At 30.4% G+C, this 20,454-nt stretch overlaps 2 protein-coding genes, 2 long non-coding RNA genes and 1 other non-coding gene across 11 annotated transcripts; 3 read left to right on the top strand and 2 right to left on the bottom strand.

The window, feature by feature from the left end:
* Positions 1-1,775: 1,775 nt before the first annotated feature.
* LOC122518704 (ubiquitin carboxyl-terminal hydrolase Usp2-like) lies at positions 1,776-13,586 on the bottom strand. 7 transcript variants are annotated; one of them, XM_043637752.1, is made up of 9 exons: positions 13,362-13,586; positions 12,604-12,916; positions 9,580-9,981; positions 8,892-8,972; positions 6,201-8,292; positions 4,232-4,327; positions 3,660-4,012; positions 3,245-3,570; positions 1,776-2,363 (listed from the first exon to the last, which is right to left on the bottom strand). In XM_043637752.1, the coding sequence occupies exons 3-9, from the start codon at positions 9,936-9,938 to the stop codon at positions 2,047-2,049; spliced, it is 3,624 nt and encodes a 1,207-aa protein (XP_043493687.1). In that variant the 5' UTR covers positions 9,939-9,981; positions 12,604-12,916; positions 13,362-13,586; the 3' UTR covers positions 1,776-2,046. The 7 variants fall into 7 exon arrangements, with proteins under 7 accessions (XP_043493687.1, XP_043493686.1, XP_043493685.1 ...); XM_043637751.1 differs by having other exon boundaries at positions 13,386-13,586; XM_043637750.1 differs by lacking the exon at positions 13,362-13,586 and adding an exon at positions 11,910-11,992 and having other exon boundaries at positions 12,604-13,203.
* Positions 13,587-14,376: 790 nt separating this feature from the next.
* Positions 14,377-15,432, bottom strand: LOC122518718 (NADH dehydrogenase [ubiquinone] 1 alpha subcomplex assembly factor 3). Its single transcript, XM_043637774.1, has 3 exons — positions 15,250-15,432; positions 14,999-15,110; positions 14,377-14,924 (listed from the first exon to the last, which is right to left on the bottom strand). Exons 1-3 carry the CDS (start codon positions 15,426-15,428, stop codon positions 14,526-14,528), a joined length of 690 nt encoding a protein of 229 aa, XP_043493709.1. The 5' UTR covers positions 15,429-15,432; the 3' UTR covers positions 14,377-14,525.
* A 455-nt stretch (positions 15,433-15,887) lies between these two features.
* LOC122518727 lies at positions 15,888-17,254 on the top strand. Its single transcript, XR_006304130.1, has 4 exons — positions 15,888-15,991; positions 16,328-16,461; positions 16,779-16,865; positions 17,048-17,254. It is a non-coding gene; the product is annotated as an uncharacterized LOC122518727 (long non-coding RNA).
* On the top strand, positions 16,640-16,707 carry LOC122518847. Its single transcript, XR_006304171.1, has one exon. It is a non-coding gene; the product is annotated as a small nucleolar RNA SNORD31 (small nucleolar RNA).
* A 225-nt stretch (positions 17,255-17,479) lies between the features above and the next one.
* LOC122518728 lies at positions 17,480-18,773 on the top strand. Its single transcript, XR_006304131.1, has 4 exons — positions 17,480-17,537; positions 17,716-17,771; positions 17,974-18,042; positions 18,226-18,773. It is a non-coding gene; the product is annotated as an uncharacterized LOC122518728 (long non-coding RNA).
* The last annotated feature ends 1,681 nt before the right edge of the window (positions 18,774-20,454 follow it).

The raw sequence follows: 20,454 nt of genomic DNA, 5'->3' as shown, positions 1-20,454 counted from the left end.
TATATCTAGAAAAAATAAAAAAACAAAATTATGTCTGAAAACTATTGTTTGCATTTATCATAAACAAAAATAAGAATTTGTTATAGTATAATCATTGCTCAATTTATACACCCATTAAATTTTTATTTTTCGTTGACTTCTATTTGTAAATGCCGTACATCAGAATCATAAGATTTTGATAAGAGTTTCAAGAGACTTCACAAAAAAGTTATTTCTTTTCATTTTCTTTTTATTATGCTCATTTAATCATTTTTCACATTCTTGTTATGTCGTCAAACTTTTCTAGAAAAATTGTTGCTCGTTTCGTTAAATGTTTTCTCCTACGCGTTAAAAATATCTTTGTTGCTGTTTATTTATTTATTCATTTACTTATTTATTTAGGAGGTTTCGATAATAAGATTCTCTCTTTCTTTTATTTTCTTCTTTTCGGGAGAAAACTACGACAATTTGAGCGCGACTAGATATTTATTTTGACTAATCTCGCAAATATTAACATCGATTATTATTATTGTAAATAACACTTGTTAAAAAATTTTTACTTTGACATCCTTTTTCCGACTTTCCTTTCATTTTAGTTTTAATAAATAATTCATTTGCGCTAGGGTTGTGTCTAATTTTTCCTTCTCCCTTTTCTTACCCCTTTTATTGGTATGTAATATAATAATAATAATAGTAATAATAATAATAATAATAATAATAATAATAATTAATGATAATAATAATAATAATAATAATAGTAATAATAATAATATTAATGCAATAATATATATATATAATATAATTTATTATATAAATAAATTATATTACATATATACAAATACATATTCGTTCATATATTATTTTCATCGTATTCTCTTTCGTATTTTCCTTCATAAATATTTTAATAAATAAATAATTCATCTTGTGATGCGATGACCGTTAAACACAAAATATATATATCACAAAACGTAAATGTATATAATCATAGATTATTATCAGATGTACACTGGGGGTTTAAAAAAGATCAAGAAATAAACTTGAGTTTCTCTTGGCGATTTAAATAATAATAAAAAAAAAAAAAAAAAAAAAAAGAAATAAAAATGTAACTAAACACAGTCGATCGTACACATATCGCGCGTGCTCCTAAAACTTTGGCGACGGCAACGACCATGGCATTATGGCTCACCATCATCAACATTAATCACATAATATATATATGATTATCATGATTACATTGTTCATTATTCTTTTTCTTTCTCGTACGAAATATATTTCATAAAATATTAATTTTTAAAATTCATTAATTCCGATTTTCCGATTGATTCTATTAACACAGTATGATAATAATAATAATAATAATCATAATAATAATAATAATAATAATAATAATAATAATGATTACATTCTTGCTCGCAAAAATTGCTACGTGCGCGTAATAAATAGCTCTGAAGTATGATTTCTATTAAAATAATATAGTCAATCACCTCATACATCATATTTTGGGGATCTCGTCAACGACATTTTACTTATTTTTTTCTTTTGTGCACCTTACAAAGTATAGAATTAAAAAAGACAAGACTCAGGTGTAAATTATTTAAAGGCGGCTTGATGACGATAGTTTTAACCGGATGGATGAAGTAATATATAGTTTGTTTTCTTGCATAAGTGAATTAAAAAATGTGTTTTTTTTTTTAACGTTATAATTTGTCTTCAAAAATAAAATTTTGAAAGAAAAGAAAGAATCTGCATAGGATTTTATTGTAAAGGGAAATTGTTTTAAACAAAAAAAAATATTAATTTATAAGAATAATAAGAGCATTAAAGAGACTTTGCTTTAGTCACGCAGAGAGACAGACACGTTGCGCGCGAGATGATATAAGAACACGCTACGTTCCTGAGTTAAAATAACCCGTCCATGTCGTCTATTTTATTATTATTTAATAAATGTTCGCTTTTTTTTTTCTCAATACCGCACACGATAGAAGAAGAGTATTGCTAGGCTAAATCGAGCCTGGTACATAAATATATCAAGAGGCAAGATGATTGCTGATCAAATATGGCGTGAGGTTACAAATGAGAACTATGAGGCTGCTGTTCGTAAAATAATACATAGGCTTCGCTGGAAACAACCAATTTAGCTGGTATCTCCGAAACATGGCTGTCGTTATACTCGTGCCACTCTCCTGAGTACGGATGCTTGCAATATGCCATGTAATGACCGGAATACGTTGTACCGGAATGATTAGCTACACCATACAAATTGTACGTGCAACCTTGTACTCTTGGAGCGGCAAAGGCACTGAGATCCAAATCCATCAATGGAAAATCAACCATCACGTTTAGCTTGCCACGAAAACGTTCCATCGGCGAGAATCGTTTCAAATCTATTATTGTAAATCAAATGTTAAGGTTAAATCATTGTCTTACAACCAAATTGCAATCGTAATACAATAAGGGATCCTAAAATATTCCTATATGTAGGTTTATTTTAACACTGAATTCTTATCTCAATACTATTTTTTCAGTTATTTGTTTTTCTTATAAAGGGAGAGCTCAGTTGACAGGACATGAATTTTTATACAAAATTTTACATAATTGTAGCGATCCATCAAAACCATACACTGTGCAAGCTAAACCCATCCGTGTATATCTTTTTATAATTTCTTTTTTTATCGAATTATTGAACTGTAAAAAATTTATTTTTTCATCTAACATGAATCGAAATGTTACATAAGAATGCATGTGAAACTTCTCCTTTCATTTTCTTGGAAACGATTAAGTATTTAATCATACTACTTGCACATTATACGATTCTGACGGACCCCCCCTACAATCACGTAGAATTTATGCACCCTGTCTACTTGATTCTCCCCTTGTTAGATTCTAAAATGTTAAAAATCCTAGAAAGTCTTGATATCTCCTTATATTTAAACAAAGAAAATTGAGTCAAGGTATGCAGAAATCTATCCAACATTAAAAATTACCAATCAATAGAACACAACACTTACATTATATAATTATTACAAGCATACACTTTTTTTCCCATCTATTTTTATAAAATTAAATAAATATGAAATATGTAATTAATATGAAATATTAATTAGTATTATAAAATTAATTAATATGAAATAAAAATTTCATATTAAATTTACTCAAATTCCAGATCATCGAAGATTGGTAGCTTTCTGCATAAAACTTAATGCCCAATTTTTAGAGAAACTAGTTAATAATTCATCAGATCATATATATGTAAACAAAAGGATACGAATAACAAGAATTTTTGGGAACTTTTGTATGCTAAAACTTTTGGTACACTTTCTTCTCATCTGACATTTCGAACATGTTGGTTTCTCATCCCCATCGAGAACTTCTTCTCGCGTAAAATGTTCTAAACATTGACTGAGCCTGACTGTACCACTTTTAGCTGGAATCGGTAAACTTAAATCCCAAAAAGGATCCAACGTTACCGATACGTGATCGCAAAATGTACAACGTAAAGACGATCGTAATTGTCCAACAAATAAATCAACTACCATACTGTCTTCACTGCGAAGATAACGTTTCCAACTTTCTGCTGCTTTTTCGCTTTCCCTAATTTCAAAATTATTATTAATCAAAATAGAATAATAAGAGAAAAATTGAAACGAAAATAAATACGTGTAATAGGAATGCTGTCTTACGTGTACATGTCAGGTATATCCGTGTGAATTGGTTGAGGTTTAATGGTAACCCTATTAACATCTTCATGCAATCCTTCCAATAAATACCTAAGGAATTCTTGAGCATCTTGCTGACTATATCCCATAAATCGTGGCGTAAATCTTTGTATCTGAGACTTTAATGCTGATGTATTGACCGCGTGATCGCAATCAACTTGCCACAATTCGTGTATTACTTGGCTGAATGCCTTGATCAGAGCACCTTTCATACTAGACGTAGTTGTATTTATATCAGCTATATAATGCTCGTTCATGACGTATTCTAAAAGCGGTCGGGTGTTGCTCAGACATTGGATCACGCTGTTCATAAAACACTGCAAAAAGTACATTATTATTCATTGTTTGAAAATTATCAGAGAAATATAATAATAAATAAATAAACTTTTTTATATGTGATTTATAATACATTATCTATGCTGAGAACAATCAATTATATATCTTATAATATCAAGAATGAAATGTTGTTTAAATGAACTGTACCAATATATAATAGGGTATGTTTAAATATAGGCTAATACAAATATAATACTCACTGTATTTCCAATATTTCGCAAACCGTTCAAGCCACACTTTTCGTCTCGATGAGCTTGGAATAGATTACGCACCGGTCTATTGGTTGGACTACCCTCCTAAAAAAAAATCGTAACAGGATAATTTTCAAGTATATAATGTGTCAAGTGTATGTGTGTGTGTGTGGGTGTGTGTATCAGAAGAAAAAAATATATTGCACAACGATGGCGATAGGAACCATCACAATAAACAATGATTAGTCATACGTTTATCATTTGTTTACACAAAAAAACTAATTCAACCTTGAATCAAAATGTATGTCATCAATTTTCATTATTACATTTATTCTGTTAAAAAATGCAATGATTTATCTGGGAAATATTATTTTTCTAATATTCTGCAACATTAAATTTTGAATTAATTTAGTGTTCCATGACTAGACATACATTCTTAATACAAAGATGTTTAACATAAATTGGGGGGTGGTGACCAAGGGCAAAAATAAGGAAAAGAAAACAAATAAAACTACATATCCTCTTACCTCAAAATTAACTTTTAGTGGAAATATAATAGCATTGGAGGATATCGTATTACCAACAAAGCTGGTCGTACGAACATAAGTAGATATACGTTTTTGAGATGCCAAAGGCTCCACGATGCCTAATAAAAATGCATAAACTGAAACAAGAGCTAACAACGTCCAAGTACACCACAAAACCCAGCCGATTATTTGCGTGTAAGCCAGTTTACGCGAATTTCAATGACACTTAGCAAACAAAACTCGTCAAAAATATTATTTTTAAGTGTAACACTGAATTATATACGTTACATATATATGTATGTACTTAATAATGAAACTTATCAAAGTTGAAGATTTTATACGAATTATTTGAAATCAAATTGAAACAATTGAATTTGTATTCATTTGAAACAACAAAATTAAAAATTATCTTCGGCAGTTGAAATCAAAGAAAGTTCTCGACAAAATTTTGACCTTCATTTTGATGATGACAAATTTTAAGTTGTCAACTTTAATCCAACTTTCTCAGTTCTTCTCACAGAACCTGGTGCGACAAATTTATTTGTTCTAATTTCTATTTCTTTATCACGATGAAATCAATGATTGGAATATTGAAAATAATCAATTAATAAACACGAATAACACTTTGGAGAATGATACGACGTACGATGGCACGTTTCTACTTGGCATCTCTTTTTCTTAAAGAAAGAAAGAAAGAGAGAGAGAGAGAGAGAGAAGTTGCAAAGGAGCTCTGATCTATAAATAAAATTTGAAGGCGCTCACGATTAACGGATGAGAGTTTCTAGTTGGTGACTTGGACCCACTAGTAAATGAACAAGTTTCGTAACACTTTTAAAACGAGATAATCATCAAATGGAATATAATATTTTTCTCGAGCAACGCCATCTTTTTTCCTCGCAACAAAATTCTTTCTTTCTTTTTCTAACACTTCTAAGATAAAAGTTGACATTTTTAAAATAAAAATTTATACGTACGTATAAATAATCGGCTATTTAGGTCAACTGGGATATTTGTTAGCTAAAGTATCTGATAAAATAAGCAATGTAACACATATTAGTATCACGATGGTGATGGATGGCGTGGTGAAAAAGTTTGTGCTTGCACAACATAGAAGTATGTTACACAATGATATTATAGACTGTTGCGAATGGAGGTTTTATCGAAATGCACAATCAATAACGAATATCTACTTGTATTCGTATTTGTATAATAATCACTGAAATTTAGATTTAAAATTAATATTAAAAGTAGTAAGAGGAGGAAAAGCAAAACAACACATAAAATTAATGAAAAGAACGATACCAACCGATAATAATAATAATAAAACAATACTTGGAATAGAGAGGTTTGAGGATATGGGGTGGTGTAGGGTTTAACTTTTCCTCCCTAAGAAATTTCATCCATAGAGAAGAATGTATAGAGAGCTTTGTTATTATCAATACGACACTCACGAACTGCTCGTTGCCAGTGCGATATAGATTTTGTTGTCTTGTGTTAGGAGTGGTGATCATTCTTGTAGGGGAAGATGTAAGACCATTAGCTGAAGAAGAAGGAGCTGTTGTGGTACGGTCGATTCCAGAAAAATGCCTTTCCTGTCGGTTGGACGTTGATGGTACGGACGGATCATCGGAATGATCATCAGAGTTTCTTCCCGAGAGATCGTTTTGTAGTACGGTACATAAAGTTCTGACCTCAAAGTCGTTATCCTCGACATCGAATGGATTAACAGGTGAAATTCTTTTGGTACTGAGCTCGTCCAAGATGTCATTATTTCCAGTAGAAGCAATAGCATTCCGACGATAAGTATTTACCGGTTGGGTCGAAGCTACCTCCTCCTCGTTATTGATACCACGTATTATTACCTCGTTATCGTCGATCTCAAAATCGTCCAATTCAATCGAGGAATTGTGTTGACCATTCTGTTCGTCGTTATCGTTACTCAAATGCTCGGTTGTAATATTATTTATTGGATTATTAGTAGTAGCGAGATTAGTTAGCAGGTCAAAATTATTAACACCAATCAAACCAGCAGCGCCACTAGCAGCAGCGCCACTAGCAGCAGCACCACCATCACCACCGGCACCACCATCACCACCACCACCAACACCACCAACACCACCATCACCACCACCACCAACACCACCATCAATACCATTACTATTCTCGGTAAGCAGTGGTCTAATCGCAGCAGTTATGGTAGTCGCTACATTCCGTTCGATTTTTGGTGAAACAGAAGAAGAGATACGCTGTTTGTTGTTACTGCTGTTGCCATTGAGAGTTAAGTGATGCTGTTGAGCGGTTTGGTGGTGCTGAAGATGATGATGATGAAAATGATGATGATGATGATGATGATGGCGGTTAATACGATTGTTATCCGCATCATCATCGCACCGCTTAGTCGTTTCATCGTTATAATCACGCTGCCTGTAAGAGAACGAGCAGCCGTCATCATCTTTCGTGACAGCAGCGACTAAATTGATGCTGCTACTATTCCTGTTGTTACTGTTGTTGCTGCTGCTGCTGCCGCTGCTCTCAACGATGTTATTGTTGTTGTTGTTGTTGTTATTGTTGTTATTGTTGTTATTGTCGTTCTGTCGTCTATAGCCGTCGTCGTCGTCATCGCCGCCGCCACCGCCGCCGCTGCCGCCGTCGTCATTTTTGTCATTGTCGTCGTCGTCGTCGTCGTTGTCGTCATCGTCGTCGTCGTCGTGGTCTCTGTCGTCTCTGTCGTCTCTGTCGTCTCCGTCACCAGCAGCATTGTTAATGGCCGCGTCAACGTCCTCGCTTTCATCGTCCTCATTGTCCTCGTTATCGTCGTTTACTACGTCGTCGTTATCGCGTTCATTATTAGTTTCATTTTCGTCCTCGTCGTTAATTTCGTCATTGTCATCGTTGAAGTTCCTGTTGTTCTCCTCGTTATCATCGTCGTCGTCCACGTCGTCGTCAACGTCCTCCTCGTCAGCCCGATGACTAGCAATCGTTACCTCGACGGACGATGTTGCGCTGTGCGCGCGTGCATGTCCCGTAGCAGTGGTGAGCACCGTGCTGCTGCCGATAGGTGGCCTCCCCTTAGACCTCGGCCAAAACCCGACACCTGTGATGGCGGACGACGACGAGGACGAGGAGGAAGATGAGGAGAGCGAAGATTCGGGACGAATACTTCCACTTCGCTTCTTTCCTTCGCGTTCTTCTCCTCCGATCAATTCGCTAAAATTCGAGCCTACGTTTGTTGTTCCTGACTTCGAATGTTGCTGTTGTTTCCAACGATGAAAGCCCCTCTGTGAAGAATGACGGTCGACACTAGACGTGTACAATGGTGAATAACACCTCCCAATGATATCCGCGTTTACTTCTCGAAGTAACGTTGACGACGATTCCAAGGTACGATCCCTTAAAGATGCGGTAGACGATGACAGGTACGAGGATGACGTTGACGATGTGTATCTTCCGCTGGAACCGGTGCTACTGATGCCGTTCGCCAAAGTACTGTATACACCTCCGCTAATCCCAGTTGTATCGCTGCCGTATGAAGATGAAACAGACCTGTAATATTAGTTGGATGTTAATATCACGAAACGTAACCTCCTACGCATTCCTTTATTATTTGCTCGTGGCTTCTGGCCAACGATTGCTTATATATACGCATATATATATGATATATTATTATATATATATAAATACGTAAGCGAGTTAGCATAAGGATAGCATAATACCAAGTCTAACTCTTTTACTCTCCCTCTATTCGTCGTCTACGTATCTATTTCTGTGAAATATTTGATAATATAGGTATTGTTAGAAAAAATGTAATCACACAAAGCTCACAAGCACTAAGTGCAATAAAAAATCTCATGCATCTAGTGTTTTATTTATTGCAAACTAGTTTTACAAACTAGTAAGCATGCATGATCGACCAGGTTGATCGAATCCAAATTTTGAGGTCAATCAACAATCAAATCCAATTAGAAATGAAAAAGTTTTTGCCGTGAGGTGTTTTCTTTCGAGCTATTTAAAGTGTGTGTGTCTTTATTGTTAAATAAGGGACGACAAAAATATGATAAATAAAAAGAGAAAAAATAATAGCGATTTTGAAGGTGAACGCTGCTTCTTGCTGACAAGCCTTCCACGTGCAAGGCTCTTCTCACCTTGAAGGTGAGTATTGAGGACGACTGTACTCCGACAAGTAGCTCCTGCGGAGGCTGCTGGTCGTAGCTGATGAGTAGTAACTGCGAGCCGATCGAGGTAAAAATGAAACGATTTAACCTAGACTTTCTTATATTTTTTTTTTCTTATTTTTACATTGACTTTTATTTCTTGCACAAGCCTGACAGACAGCCTTCACCAAAATAACACTAAAACTTGCAATCTTTTCTAACAATGATTTATCAAGAAAATACGCGGGAAAATATTTTTAAAGCAATGTCGGTATAAAAGAAAGCTAAACAAACATACGTTACCATAAGTCAATAATTAAATACAAGTTTATATATAACTTTATCATCGCGTATGCTGACGATTACGTTGACTATGCATTATGTAAAATATAAATTACAATGACTTATTTATTATGTATTCAAAAAATGCTAAAATTGACGAATCATACACTGATTTACATCGAACTAAATATATACCGTCAATAAGTAAATACACAAAATAAATATAATATATTTAATAATAATAATAATTCATTTATCTAATTAAGTGTTTTTTTATTTTTTTTTTTTTATCATATTAAATAAAGTATGCGACAACAATTGATTTGTGTCCAAACTTGTGTTAAATCTTCCTATCAATGAATGCTATTTTGGAGAATGTATAAAATGTTTTGCTTACCTTCCACTTTGACTATAAGATCTTCTGCAATCGGAGACGTAGCTGGGTCGAATACTAGAAACCGAGGATGATGGGGGCGATGGAAAACTGCTTGGATGAGTACTACCTCTTATGAAATTGCACCTGGGCTTTGAACTACTGCTATTCCCGCTACTACTGGTTACTCCACTGGTGCTATTACCACCACCACCACTATTACCACCGCCACCGCCACCACCACCTCCGACACCGGACGTTGTTGTACTCGAAGACGTTGTTGAGCCACTCGAATATCGTCTGCTAGGTGAATGTGCTGCCATTGGACTGGTACTGTAAGACACAGCTACAGACCCTGACTGACCACCGCGATGATATGACATTGCAATTTTCTAGCTTGTCTTTCTCTTTTTCTTTCTTCTTTTCCTATAATAAAACATTTTTTATTAGTTTATGCTAAAGGTGAAATTATATTGTAGTAACCCCAAAGTTTAATGCCTCCTATATAATACTGTACAATAAAGAAAAGTATAGTTATTCAATGTTGAACAATGTTGTAATTATAATATCTAAAATTCTATTTTAATATACTGAATATTAAAGATTACTACGGTCATTCAACTAACTTTGAAATAAATTTAAAATTCAAATTTTCCAATTTAACATATTTCGCTTTAACTTTAAATTATAATATAATGAATTCAATTAAAATATTTTCAATAAATGAATAACTTAAAGCTTATATATAATTTAGTATATCTCAATGAATACTTTCAAGATAAACCTATACTAATCCATACTAAAAATCACCTAACAAGATTCAATATGAATTTCATATTAAATTCAATAACATAACAATAATATTTATATATAAATACAATGAATACCAAGATAAGCAAAAGGTAATATATCTTGAACAATTGGAATAAATTAATCTCTCTTAACACATTTCTGATAGATAACACTGTATAAATTTCTAAACGAGTTCTAAGTTAACATAATTAGAATATAGGATTAAAAGAATAAACGGAGAGAGGGAAGGAGACATTGATGGGCTTCGAAGACGATGATAATACTATTATACGAGATGGCGGATTATAATTGCGATTATGAAATCAATTACTTAATAGCTACAATCTATACTTTTCTATTCCCTCTACAAATAAATACAATTATATTGCAAAAATAAAGAACAACAAGATAATATTTTTTAACCCATTTTTAATTACCCAACGTTTATACGCATTCGTAATACATGATTTACGGTATCGATCCAAGTTACGGGTGTCTCTACGTGAATATATATACATAAACACATTAACATACTCAAGTCAAACACATACAAAAATACATATGCATATACTATATATAAATTATATAATATAATATATATGTATACTTGCAATTCTTTTTCTATGTACTTTAAACTATGTGCTAAACTATTTAAAGTATTTATTAAGCTTCTCGAAAAAAAAAAAAAAAAGGAAAAAGAAAGAAAATATGAAAAATCTAAAACCGTTTAACTTTTTTTTACCGTTTAACTCAACACCAACTGATATAGGACTATTTCGTCGTTCAATTAGTATGTCATGCACGTGGCAATGCGACATACCGGTACATATGTACGTAGATAAACTATTTATTTGTTCTCAATATGACTTTAACTTTACACGAAGAATATTGTAAAAACTTATTCACAAATTTTCATATTTCCATACTCGAACAATTTTGTTATATTTGTTTAATCGTACAATGTTTATATTTAAAAATGTTTCTTTATTGCTTGTACAAAATTGACCGATTGAGAAAAATATAAGAAATAAAACGAATACGCTTGAATATTTATGTAACTTTTTCATTAAAATAATCATTTTTTTCAACAAGTTCTGTTGTTGTTCGTTTAAATATGAAAATTCTACAGTTAGAGAACAATTAACATATAAAACGAATTCATTGGAAAATATGTTTAATTTTTTCATTAAATAATATTTTTATGCAACAAGTGTTTTGTTATTTTTCGTTAAACAAACGGTTAAAAGAAAACTAACCTATAAAACGAGTACACGTATGAATATATTTGAAACTTAACATCCCCTATCATAATACTAATAAGTTTTCGATTAGAAATATTTGTACTTCTACTTTAATTACATAATATATTAGTATACAAAATTAAAACAAGTATTTTATCATATTGAACAGTTCGTAAAACAAGACAAATTGTTGATATTTAAGAAAAGCATAACCTATAAAATCAGGAATTCAAGTGGAGTATACAATAGAAATTACTAATATGATAGCAAAAGAAACCTTAATAATAGCGCTTCCATATCATTTCTATCACGCAGTCGTACCATAAGCATAGACCAAATGTAATCGATCCTCTTCTCAACCTCTTACGATATGTACCCAACCATCTTTAGTTATCGTCTAAAACCTATTATTGTTCGAAATAAGAAATACGAATCTACATGATAGACTATTAAACTGTAATATATATCATGAAACTAAAAAAATAACACGAAAATATAATTTGTTTTTCTCCCCAAAACTTACTCAAATAATGTTTCTGATTTAAACCAAAAATACACACATTCAAAAATCTTAAAAAAAAAAAATAATATAAAATGGCGAACGACGGTTGAGTAAAAGGAGACACACACACACACACACACACAACGCGCGCACGAAATAATGTATATATTTTAACCTAATAATTTGAAACGCACATTCCTTCTTTTCGTCTATATCGTCTAATGTCCTTCGTAACTAACGTACATGTATTTATAAAAGTCAATAATCTGGTGCCATGAGACAATTAATCACAATTTTACAAGAAAAAAAAAATAAAAATTAAAACACTATTTTCTCCCCTCTTTTTTTTCTCTTGATCGTAATCGGTGTCGCTACAAGTTGAGGAGACACGATGACCAATAGAGATACAGTATATATATATATATATATATATATATATATACGTAAATAGTTAACTAGAACGATACTTTTCATGAAAAATACATGAAAAGAAAGAATTAAATATGTACTCACGAATCGAGGGTAAACGCTGTTAAAAAGTCCAATTTAACGGGAAGATAATCTTTTTCGGCACGTTCGTAAAACACTTTAAATATAGTATCGATTAAGAATGAGACTTCCTGTCTTCTTTCTTTCTTTCTGTCTTTCTTTCTCCTGTATAAATCGACTTCTATGAAACCTTCTTTTCTTCTTGATACCTTACGAGTTCTTTCTTTCTTTCTTTCTCTCTCTGTCTCTCTCTCTCTCTCTCTCTCTTCTCTCTCTTGAAAAAGAGAAAACTGAAAGCACTCTAGATGCGACGACGCGTCACGACATCGCTTGTACCCTGCCACGAACGAGAAAGAAAGAGAGAGTGATTAGAGGGGGGGAATGAGAAAGAGAAAGAGAAAGAGAAAAAGAGGTGGAAGTAAAAAGAGGAAGAGAACGAGTGACGTCATCATCATCGCGATAAATTTCGAGCAAATTCCTACTTCAGAGAAAAAAGCTCAATCACCCTTATATTTTTAATGTATTCATTAATTATTTATCAAAATATAATAATCGATTTATTTTCGATTTATTTTCGATTTATTTTCGATATCTAACACTCCTTAATCACGCGTTCATCAAATTACTTACTTATTTATTCATATTACGTACACACCTTAACTAATTATTCTAAAAGAAAAATATATTACCTTTATTACCATATTGATTACTTTTAACTAGTTAATTTATTATTAAAAATATTATTTGTCTATATGTGTGTTTGAACATGTCGAGAAAATTACCTTTTTCTTTCAAATATGATGTACCTTTTTCGTGATCGGACGGAAGTTTTAGAACATTACCGGAAGAACGTTCACGCGACGAGCATTCCGGATTTCAGATGCGAGCGACGCCTCCTCGACTTTTAAGGTTCGTCCACGAAGCTAGGTTCGTCAATTTCCGCGTTGACAGCCATATTCTCTTTCTACGATCATGAAATTTCGAGAGAAGATAGATTCGACTACGTCTTTATATCAAGTTCTTTTATCCCATGCGCCATCTTTCATGCTTTTGCTCTACTAAATAATAAGGGCCTAATAATAGGCGGTATTTTCAAATTAATTTTTACATATTAATGTTGATCAGTATTTTGTTAAATAAATAATCGGTACATACGAATATCTTTTTTTATATAAATATTAATTTATTAATATTTAAATAATTGCGACATAACAGATAATCATCATCATCCTCATCATCATCAGCCCTATACTGTCCACTGCTGGACAAAAGCCTCTCTCATCTTGAGCGGTTTTTAGCCTTAATCTTCCTCGCCTGGCTAAAAGATGGGTTGGAGATTGTGCCGGGTTATTCATGTTAGGGGAACTTATATAGTTTAGACAAGGATCTATTGGATGGGACAATGGATTCCCCCGTATGGTCTTGGAAGATAATCCAAGGCTTGCGTAGGCAGGGTCGCTTCCTGAAGTCGGGTCTCATCCTCCACCGGGATCGTGTAGGGTACCTAACCGCTACCTTTAACAGATTAAATCTTATGTTATATAATACATACTGATTATAACTTTTTAACAAAATACTGACTTAACAAAAAATACCTTTTTAATCCTTCAAACACTTTTAATCATATTAATATCTATCTTTAGTACGTGTTATTATTTATTATTAATCAATGAGTATTTACTTATCGTTTTTCCTTTTGTAGATTGAATTTATACTTCTGTCACTTACATTTGTTAAACGTTAATTTTTTTCTTTTTTATTTTTAGAGATATTTTGTTGTTATATTCTATGTAATATTATTTACCTAATGCCCACGTATGCAAACAAACACACACACAACATTACAAATCTCACAACGAACTTTTTAAATGTGTTTTACTAATTGTGCTTCTTTTGTTTACCATCATAATTCTAAAACAATTTCAAATAAATAATATAACTTTGTATTATTTGTTTGCTATTTTTGGTGGTTTATAGTTTTTATTTAAATTATTCGCCAAGAAAGAAGCCATAGGACCTATTTTAGGTGGAATCAAAGCTGCTGCAACATATCTGTTTTCTACGTTTACAAACATGAATCTGCTACATGCCTGAGACACAGGCAAAATTTCAGTATTTATATTTAAATATTTTGTCGTTTGTTTCAGATTAGTTAGAAATTTGTGGTCATAATCGCCGTCTAATCCAATTATTAATAAATCCAATTTAGGTTCTAAAACGTCAAACAGTATAAGAGAGTCTTTGTTTATATCTTTTGCGGATGCGACATTCCAAAATAGTAATGATTTGGAAAATATACTTATAGGTCCGATCGTTTTGATACCATTGTTTAGAGTAAATCCTGTCTATTAGAAGAGAAAGAAAAGAAGATTCTACGTTATATAATACGTAAGATGTAATTGAAAATTTATAAACGTACTTCATTATAATCATTTATCAACAGCAAAGATTGCTCATTTTTATTGAGTATGGTTACAGTTGTTTTTCCTGGCCCTTCATATCCGTTTACATTTTGCGAAAGATGTAAATTTCTATGAAAAAGTAATGACAAAATATTTTCATGGTTATAACATAATATATTTCATCTTTGTTATACTTATCGTATATAATAAAATATTATTAAGTTTACTTTATTTTCTATTATTATTTTCAAATAATTCTATTACCAACCTTATATTATGAAACACTTTAGAATTGAAAAGTTTTTTAAATGCAAACCTCATTTCATCCAACAGATAATACTTATCTGTATTCAGTATAATAATATTACTGAATATTACTGAATAATAAATGTTTGAATAATCTTTGGAGGTTATGAGAAAAGAATCTAGATTTGTCTCTTGATGCATAGAATCAATGTTACCACACTTATAAACCACATAGACGTTTATTCTAGGAACTTTATAGCAAATAATTATTTGACATTAATTATATATATATATATATTATTAAAAAAGTAATTTTTAAATTTTATAAATAAATAAAAAATAATTTTCTAATATTTTTATGTTTTTTGTCGTAAAACAAATAATGCACTGAATAAAACATTGCTGCCATCTATATTTAAAAACATCTATATTTCTCACATTTAAAACGCTTCGAAGAAAAACTAATTAAGTACACACAACTCATATATATATATATTAATATTTAATTTAATATTAAACAAAATAAAAATATAAGCTATGAATAATTAACTTACAAAATGCTATATAGTTCTGCATTATAATTATATTGCAGAAAATTTGTAAGTGAAATCAACCAATGAGAGTTAAGCATCGAAGAAACGGTACTTCCGGTATTGTATACTCCATTTAGCTCGTTCTATTCTCCTTCATTTTGTTTCAAACTCGCGACCATGTAACATGGTTGCTCAGAAACTTTGGCCGACAGCAGCGTGGTGTATCTATTGGTAAGAACATTTTCGATAATTATTACACGTTAAGAATCTAGCTTCATCCACGTATATTATTTGATGCTTTATTTATAAAATAGTAAGTTATTATAAAATAGCTTCTTTACATTCAATTTAATAATATATTTTTTGCCCATCTCAACATTTTTCTAATTATATATTTCTGCACAAAACATTTATGATGATGAAGACATTTTCAGTCTCGTTCGTATGATTACTTCTTGATTATGATCTTCATATGCTGCTGATTTTTTAATCGAATATTAAATGTTCTTGCATAAGAATAGAAAATTTCTTTTTTTGCGAATTAGTTTCTTTTTTATATCGTTCTAGCAATCGTATATAAGCTGAACGTTTACTTCGCACCTTTATAATGGCGATAATAAAGCTTCTTCAGCTTGAGTGGCTAGCACCAATACTGGAAAATGTTTACTGCAAAATTTGTTCTTTACCACGTTAAAATTGTAGTGAGTATTAGTTCGTTTTGTATTTTCTTTTTTTGCGAATTGTTTTATTTATTTCCTAACTTCATTCTAATTGCGGTTCATTATATTTTTTAATAATACATATATTTATTTGTCTAAAAAATTCAATCACAAACTATATATATATATATCATTTATATTATATCGAATTAATAGTATGATAAAAAATGATGAAAAGTTACTGCCCCAGTCTGAATAATATGAATGAGTAGTTTTTTCTGATTTTATAAAAACAAAATTTGTCCTTTTCTTTGTTTTGGTTATAGCTACTTGCAAATTTATATATATTTTATTTATAGGCGAATATCTCCGATAATTAATTTCTACATGAATATGCTTGCAAATGATGGAACTTTTACAGACTGCGACAGCAGAAAAACCATTAGGTAAATATTGTGATATTTTCTATTTAATTTGTAAAATATTTTTCTATATGATGACTTAAATAACGTCCCAGTCAAACGGATTATTAATGAAGAATGTTAGAGCTGAATTTTATACAAATAAAATATTATATGAATCGTAAAGATGCATATGTTAAGTATAAATATATATTTCATTTTTACAGTAAATGACTAGAAAATTGGTTGACTGATTGAATACATTAGATTGAATTGATACTACAATGTTTTTGAGTTAAAATAAGAAAGATTGATGATTCACAATCTACAATAATCTATGGAAGTTATGGAAGTATCGAATCGAATGGAAGCATGGAAGAAAGAAAAAGAATCAAAGAGAAGAGAACATTAAGTCCATCGTGAACTAACTTAAGGCAAGATTTAGAGAACTATTAACCAATATTAATACCAACATTTTCATGTTAATTATGCTTTCTTTAACGTATTTTACAAATTTTATGTAATTAAATGATGATCAATTAAGTTATCCCTGTCTTACATTAGTAAATGGTGATAATAGTGTATTCTGATTATAAGCTTTTACTTTAATAATTTAAATATTTGAGTACTTTTTAAGTGTAACAAAGGAAAAACTTTCATTTCAGATTAAAGAAAAATATTTTGTATCTTGCGTTTGGGTTGCATCTGGATTACAATGTAAGTAAAATTATAATTGTATATATTAATTTGCATCATTTTACCATGATGATTTAAAACAAGCATATGTCTGATATATTTTTATGAAGTCAATTATTATCTGATGTATCAAAAACTATTAAATATATGATCTACAATTGAACATAATTGTAAATGTATAATGTTTGTTTTATTGCAGATTATTTGAGATTAAATCATTGGAAAGGATTATGACAACATTTTTTATTCTGGAAGGTTAGTATGCATATGAAAAAGATTTCGTGTTGTCTCTTATAAAATTATTAAATTACTATGATGTTAGGTAACTATGTATACGCTATAATGAAAATCCATGACTTACAGCTTGCCCTCACTGAGTTATTTTCAATTATCGCAAAAACATATCTTAAAATTTAAAGATTACAAATTTCAGATTAATATTTGCTTATTGTTCCAGTAATGTTTTCAATATTCCAAGAAATTATACAAATTCAGTGCAAAACCACGCAAAGATATACGCAATCTTGTAAGTAATTAACGATTAAAAATTATAATTTATTAAATATTTAATATAATGCATGATGTTCAACAATATACGCTATGATTCCTAATGATAGAAATTATTATCCTGAAATGAAAAATAATATATAATATTAATTATTTCTTTCTCTTAGATTATTCTAATATTTTTATTTTCTTATTTTTGTAGTAGTAAGTAAGCTGTCATCTCAATTGTACGAGTATTAATAATATACAAGAAGCCACAAAGCACTGTGTGCGAGATTGTGTGCGCAAAAAAACAGTGCATAGAATCATCAGTTAATTTTAATGCTGTTAGTAGAAGAGTGCGTGGATCTTTGTAAAAAGATATTATTTGATGAAATGAAGTTAAATATGAAAGATGCTATTGCATACAAGATGTTACACGTAGAAGGAATGTAAAAGGAATTACTCTAAATTGGAAAAAACACAAACTAAATCGATAATAAGTTAATTATATTGTGACGCAACGATTACCACCAAATTTAAAACGAATGAAAAAGTGATTATGACTACTATTAATTCATTAAAATTGTTGTAAAAATTTAATATATACTTTATTTTATGCGCATAATAACTTTAATTATATAAATAATAATTCAGATCTAAAAAAAAACTTTGCATTTTAATCAATCATACTGTTCAGTATATATACTACCTTTGTATTCAATTATATATAATTCCTAACAATAAAAACTTTTTTCCGTGTGTATTATACATGTTTGTGTGTATTTTACATTCAAATAAGATAAGATATAATCGTAAAATTAAATAATTTAACGTAGTAAACGGACCTTGAAAGGATATTTTCTAGTTAGAACACCCGTTTTTGAGATGATTTGAGAAATTTAATTTGAAAGAAACGTTTAATCTATAGCGTTGCAATTTTGCAGTTATATCTGAATACGTTAAAGGAACCGTCTCAAATTTTGTCAAAAGCATTTTATTGCAAATTGTACATTTTACAGAATATTATGCACATCATGTAGCGAAAAATGTTTATCTTTTTTTAACTGATTGCAGCCATCCTTAGAATCTTAAATAAACGAATTTTTGTTGTTGAATGAGGAAAAATTAAAAAAAATAAAGAAAAAAAATAGATAATTTAGCGGCGCTTGAAAAGAAGTACTCCGATTTGTACAAACATATTTTCACCGTCAAACGATGGCTTGACACGTATTCTACATATCTGCAAAATTGCAAGTCAACCGATCAAGTAGTTTCTGAAAAAATGCACGCACGATTTGAAAAATGTTCGAAAAAAAAAGTGTTTAAAGTTTCTCATGCAATTGTAGCTTCTATGGGATTGTGTGTCCGCTAAATTTTTCGTATCTTGGTTACTTTAACAAATTTTATTTTGAAATTTTCAGGACCCAGTTTTTAGACCCCAAATTATAAGAATATGCAAAAAAAAATCGATTTTTTGACCAGACCAACTGGAATATCCCTTTCAATCCCAGATTGGGATATCCTTTTATAATTAGATCATATTTACAATAACATAAATGAAACAGATATATAATATATATGAAAATATTGTATTCTTAATTAAAATAATCTCGTGGGCTGTGTGTTATTAACTATACACTTATTTTCAACAAATAACATATTTAATATATATAAATAAGCACTATTAGACATATCTAAATGACTAAATCCTTGAAAAATCTAAATAACAAAGATTAAATACTTTCTCTTTTTTTTTATGTCTTTTTTATGTTTGCTAATAGAAACTTATATAAAATTAATATTTATAATAAAAAAAAACAAAAGTAAAATATATAATGCCACGAGTTGTATATGTTATTTCATTACACAATGTAGATCAACTTTTATTATACAGTTGTAATAGAATTCTTTCCCATTTCTTGTTCATACTTTTTTTTTAACTAATCACAAATATTTGATTACTAATTTTACAATTAAAAATTATTTATATATGCACAAACACATCGTTTCGTGCATAACATTTTATAAAACCGTGGTAACTTTCATATTATGGATTCAGAATCCAAATTAATTAACAAATAATATTAATTTTTACAAAAGATCAAACAATATTTTTCCTAACTTTCATTTTTGAAGACTAAATTATAAAATAAAGTTTCCCCACTGCATGATTCGATATTCCAAATATGTGCAAAAACACACGAGGCAAAACCATCTATTTTATTTATACTTATAATTATATCTCAATTTTCTCCTCATCTAAGAAGACATACAAAAATTGCGCAAGTATGCCCAAAATTTAATAAATGGATACAATTCAGGGTGGCCAAATAAATGCTGCTTTTTATAACTATTATGTTAAGTTATGGCAAAATTAAAACTAAAAATAGTGTCATGTATGCTATAAGAAGATGAAACATGATTTTAAAGTTCCAAATACAATAATTAA

The sequence above is a fragment of the Polistes fuscatus genome, unplaced genomic scaffold (assembly GCF_010416935.1).
Source record: "Polistes fuscatus isolate 324 unplaced genomic scaffold, CU_Pfus_HIC Scaffold26, whole genome shotgun sequence".
NCBI classification, from domain to species: domain Eukaryota; kingdom Metazoa; phylum Arthropoda; class Insecta; order Hymenoptera; family Vespidae; genus Polistes; species Polistes fuscatus.
Note: the sequence above shows the minus strand (reverse complement) of the source record. Positions and strands in the feature narration are given on the sequence as shown.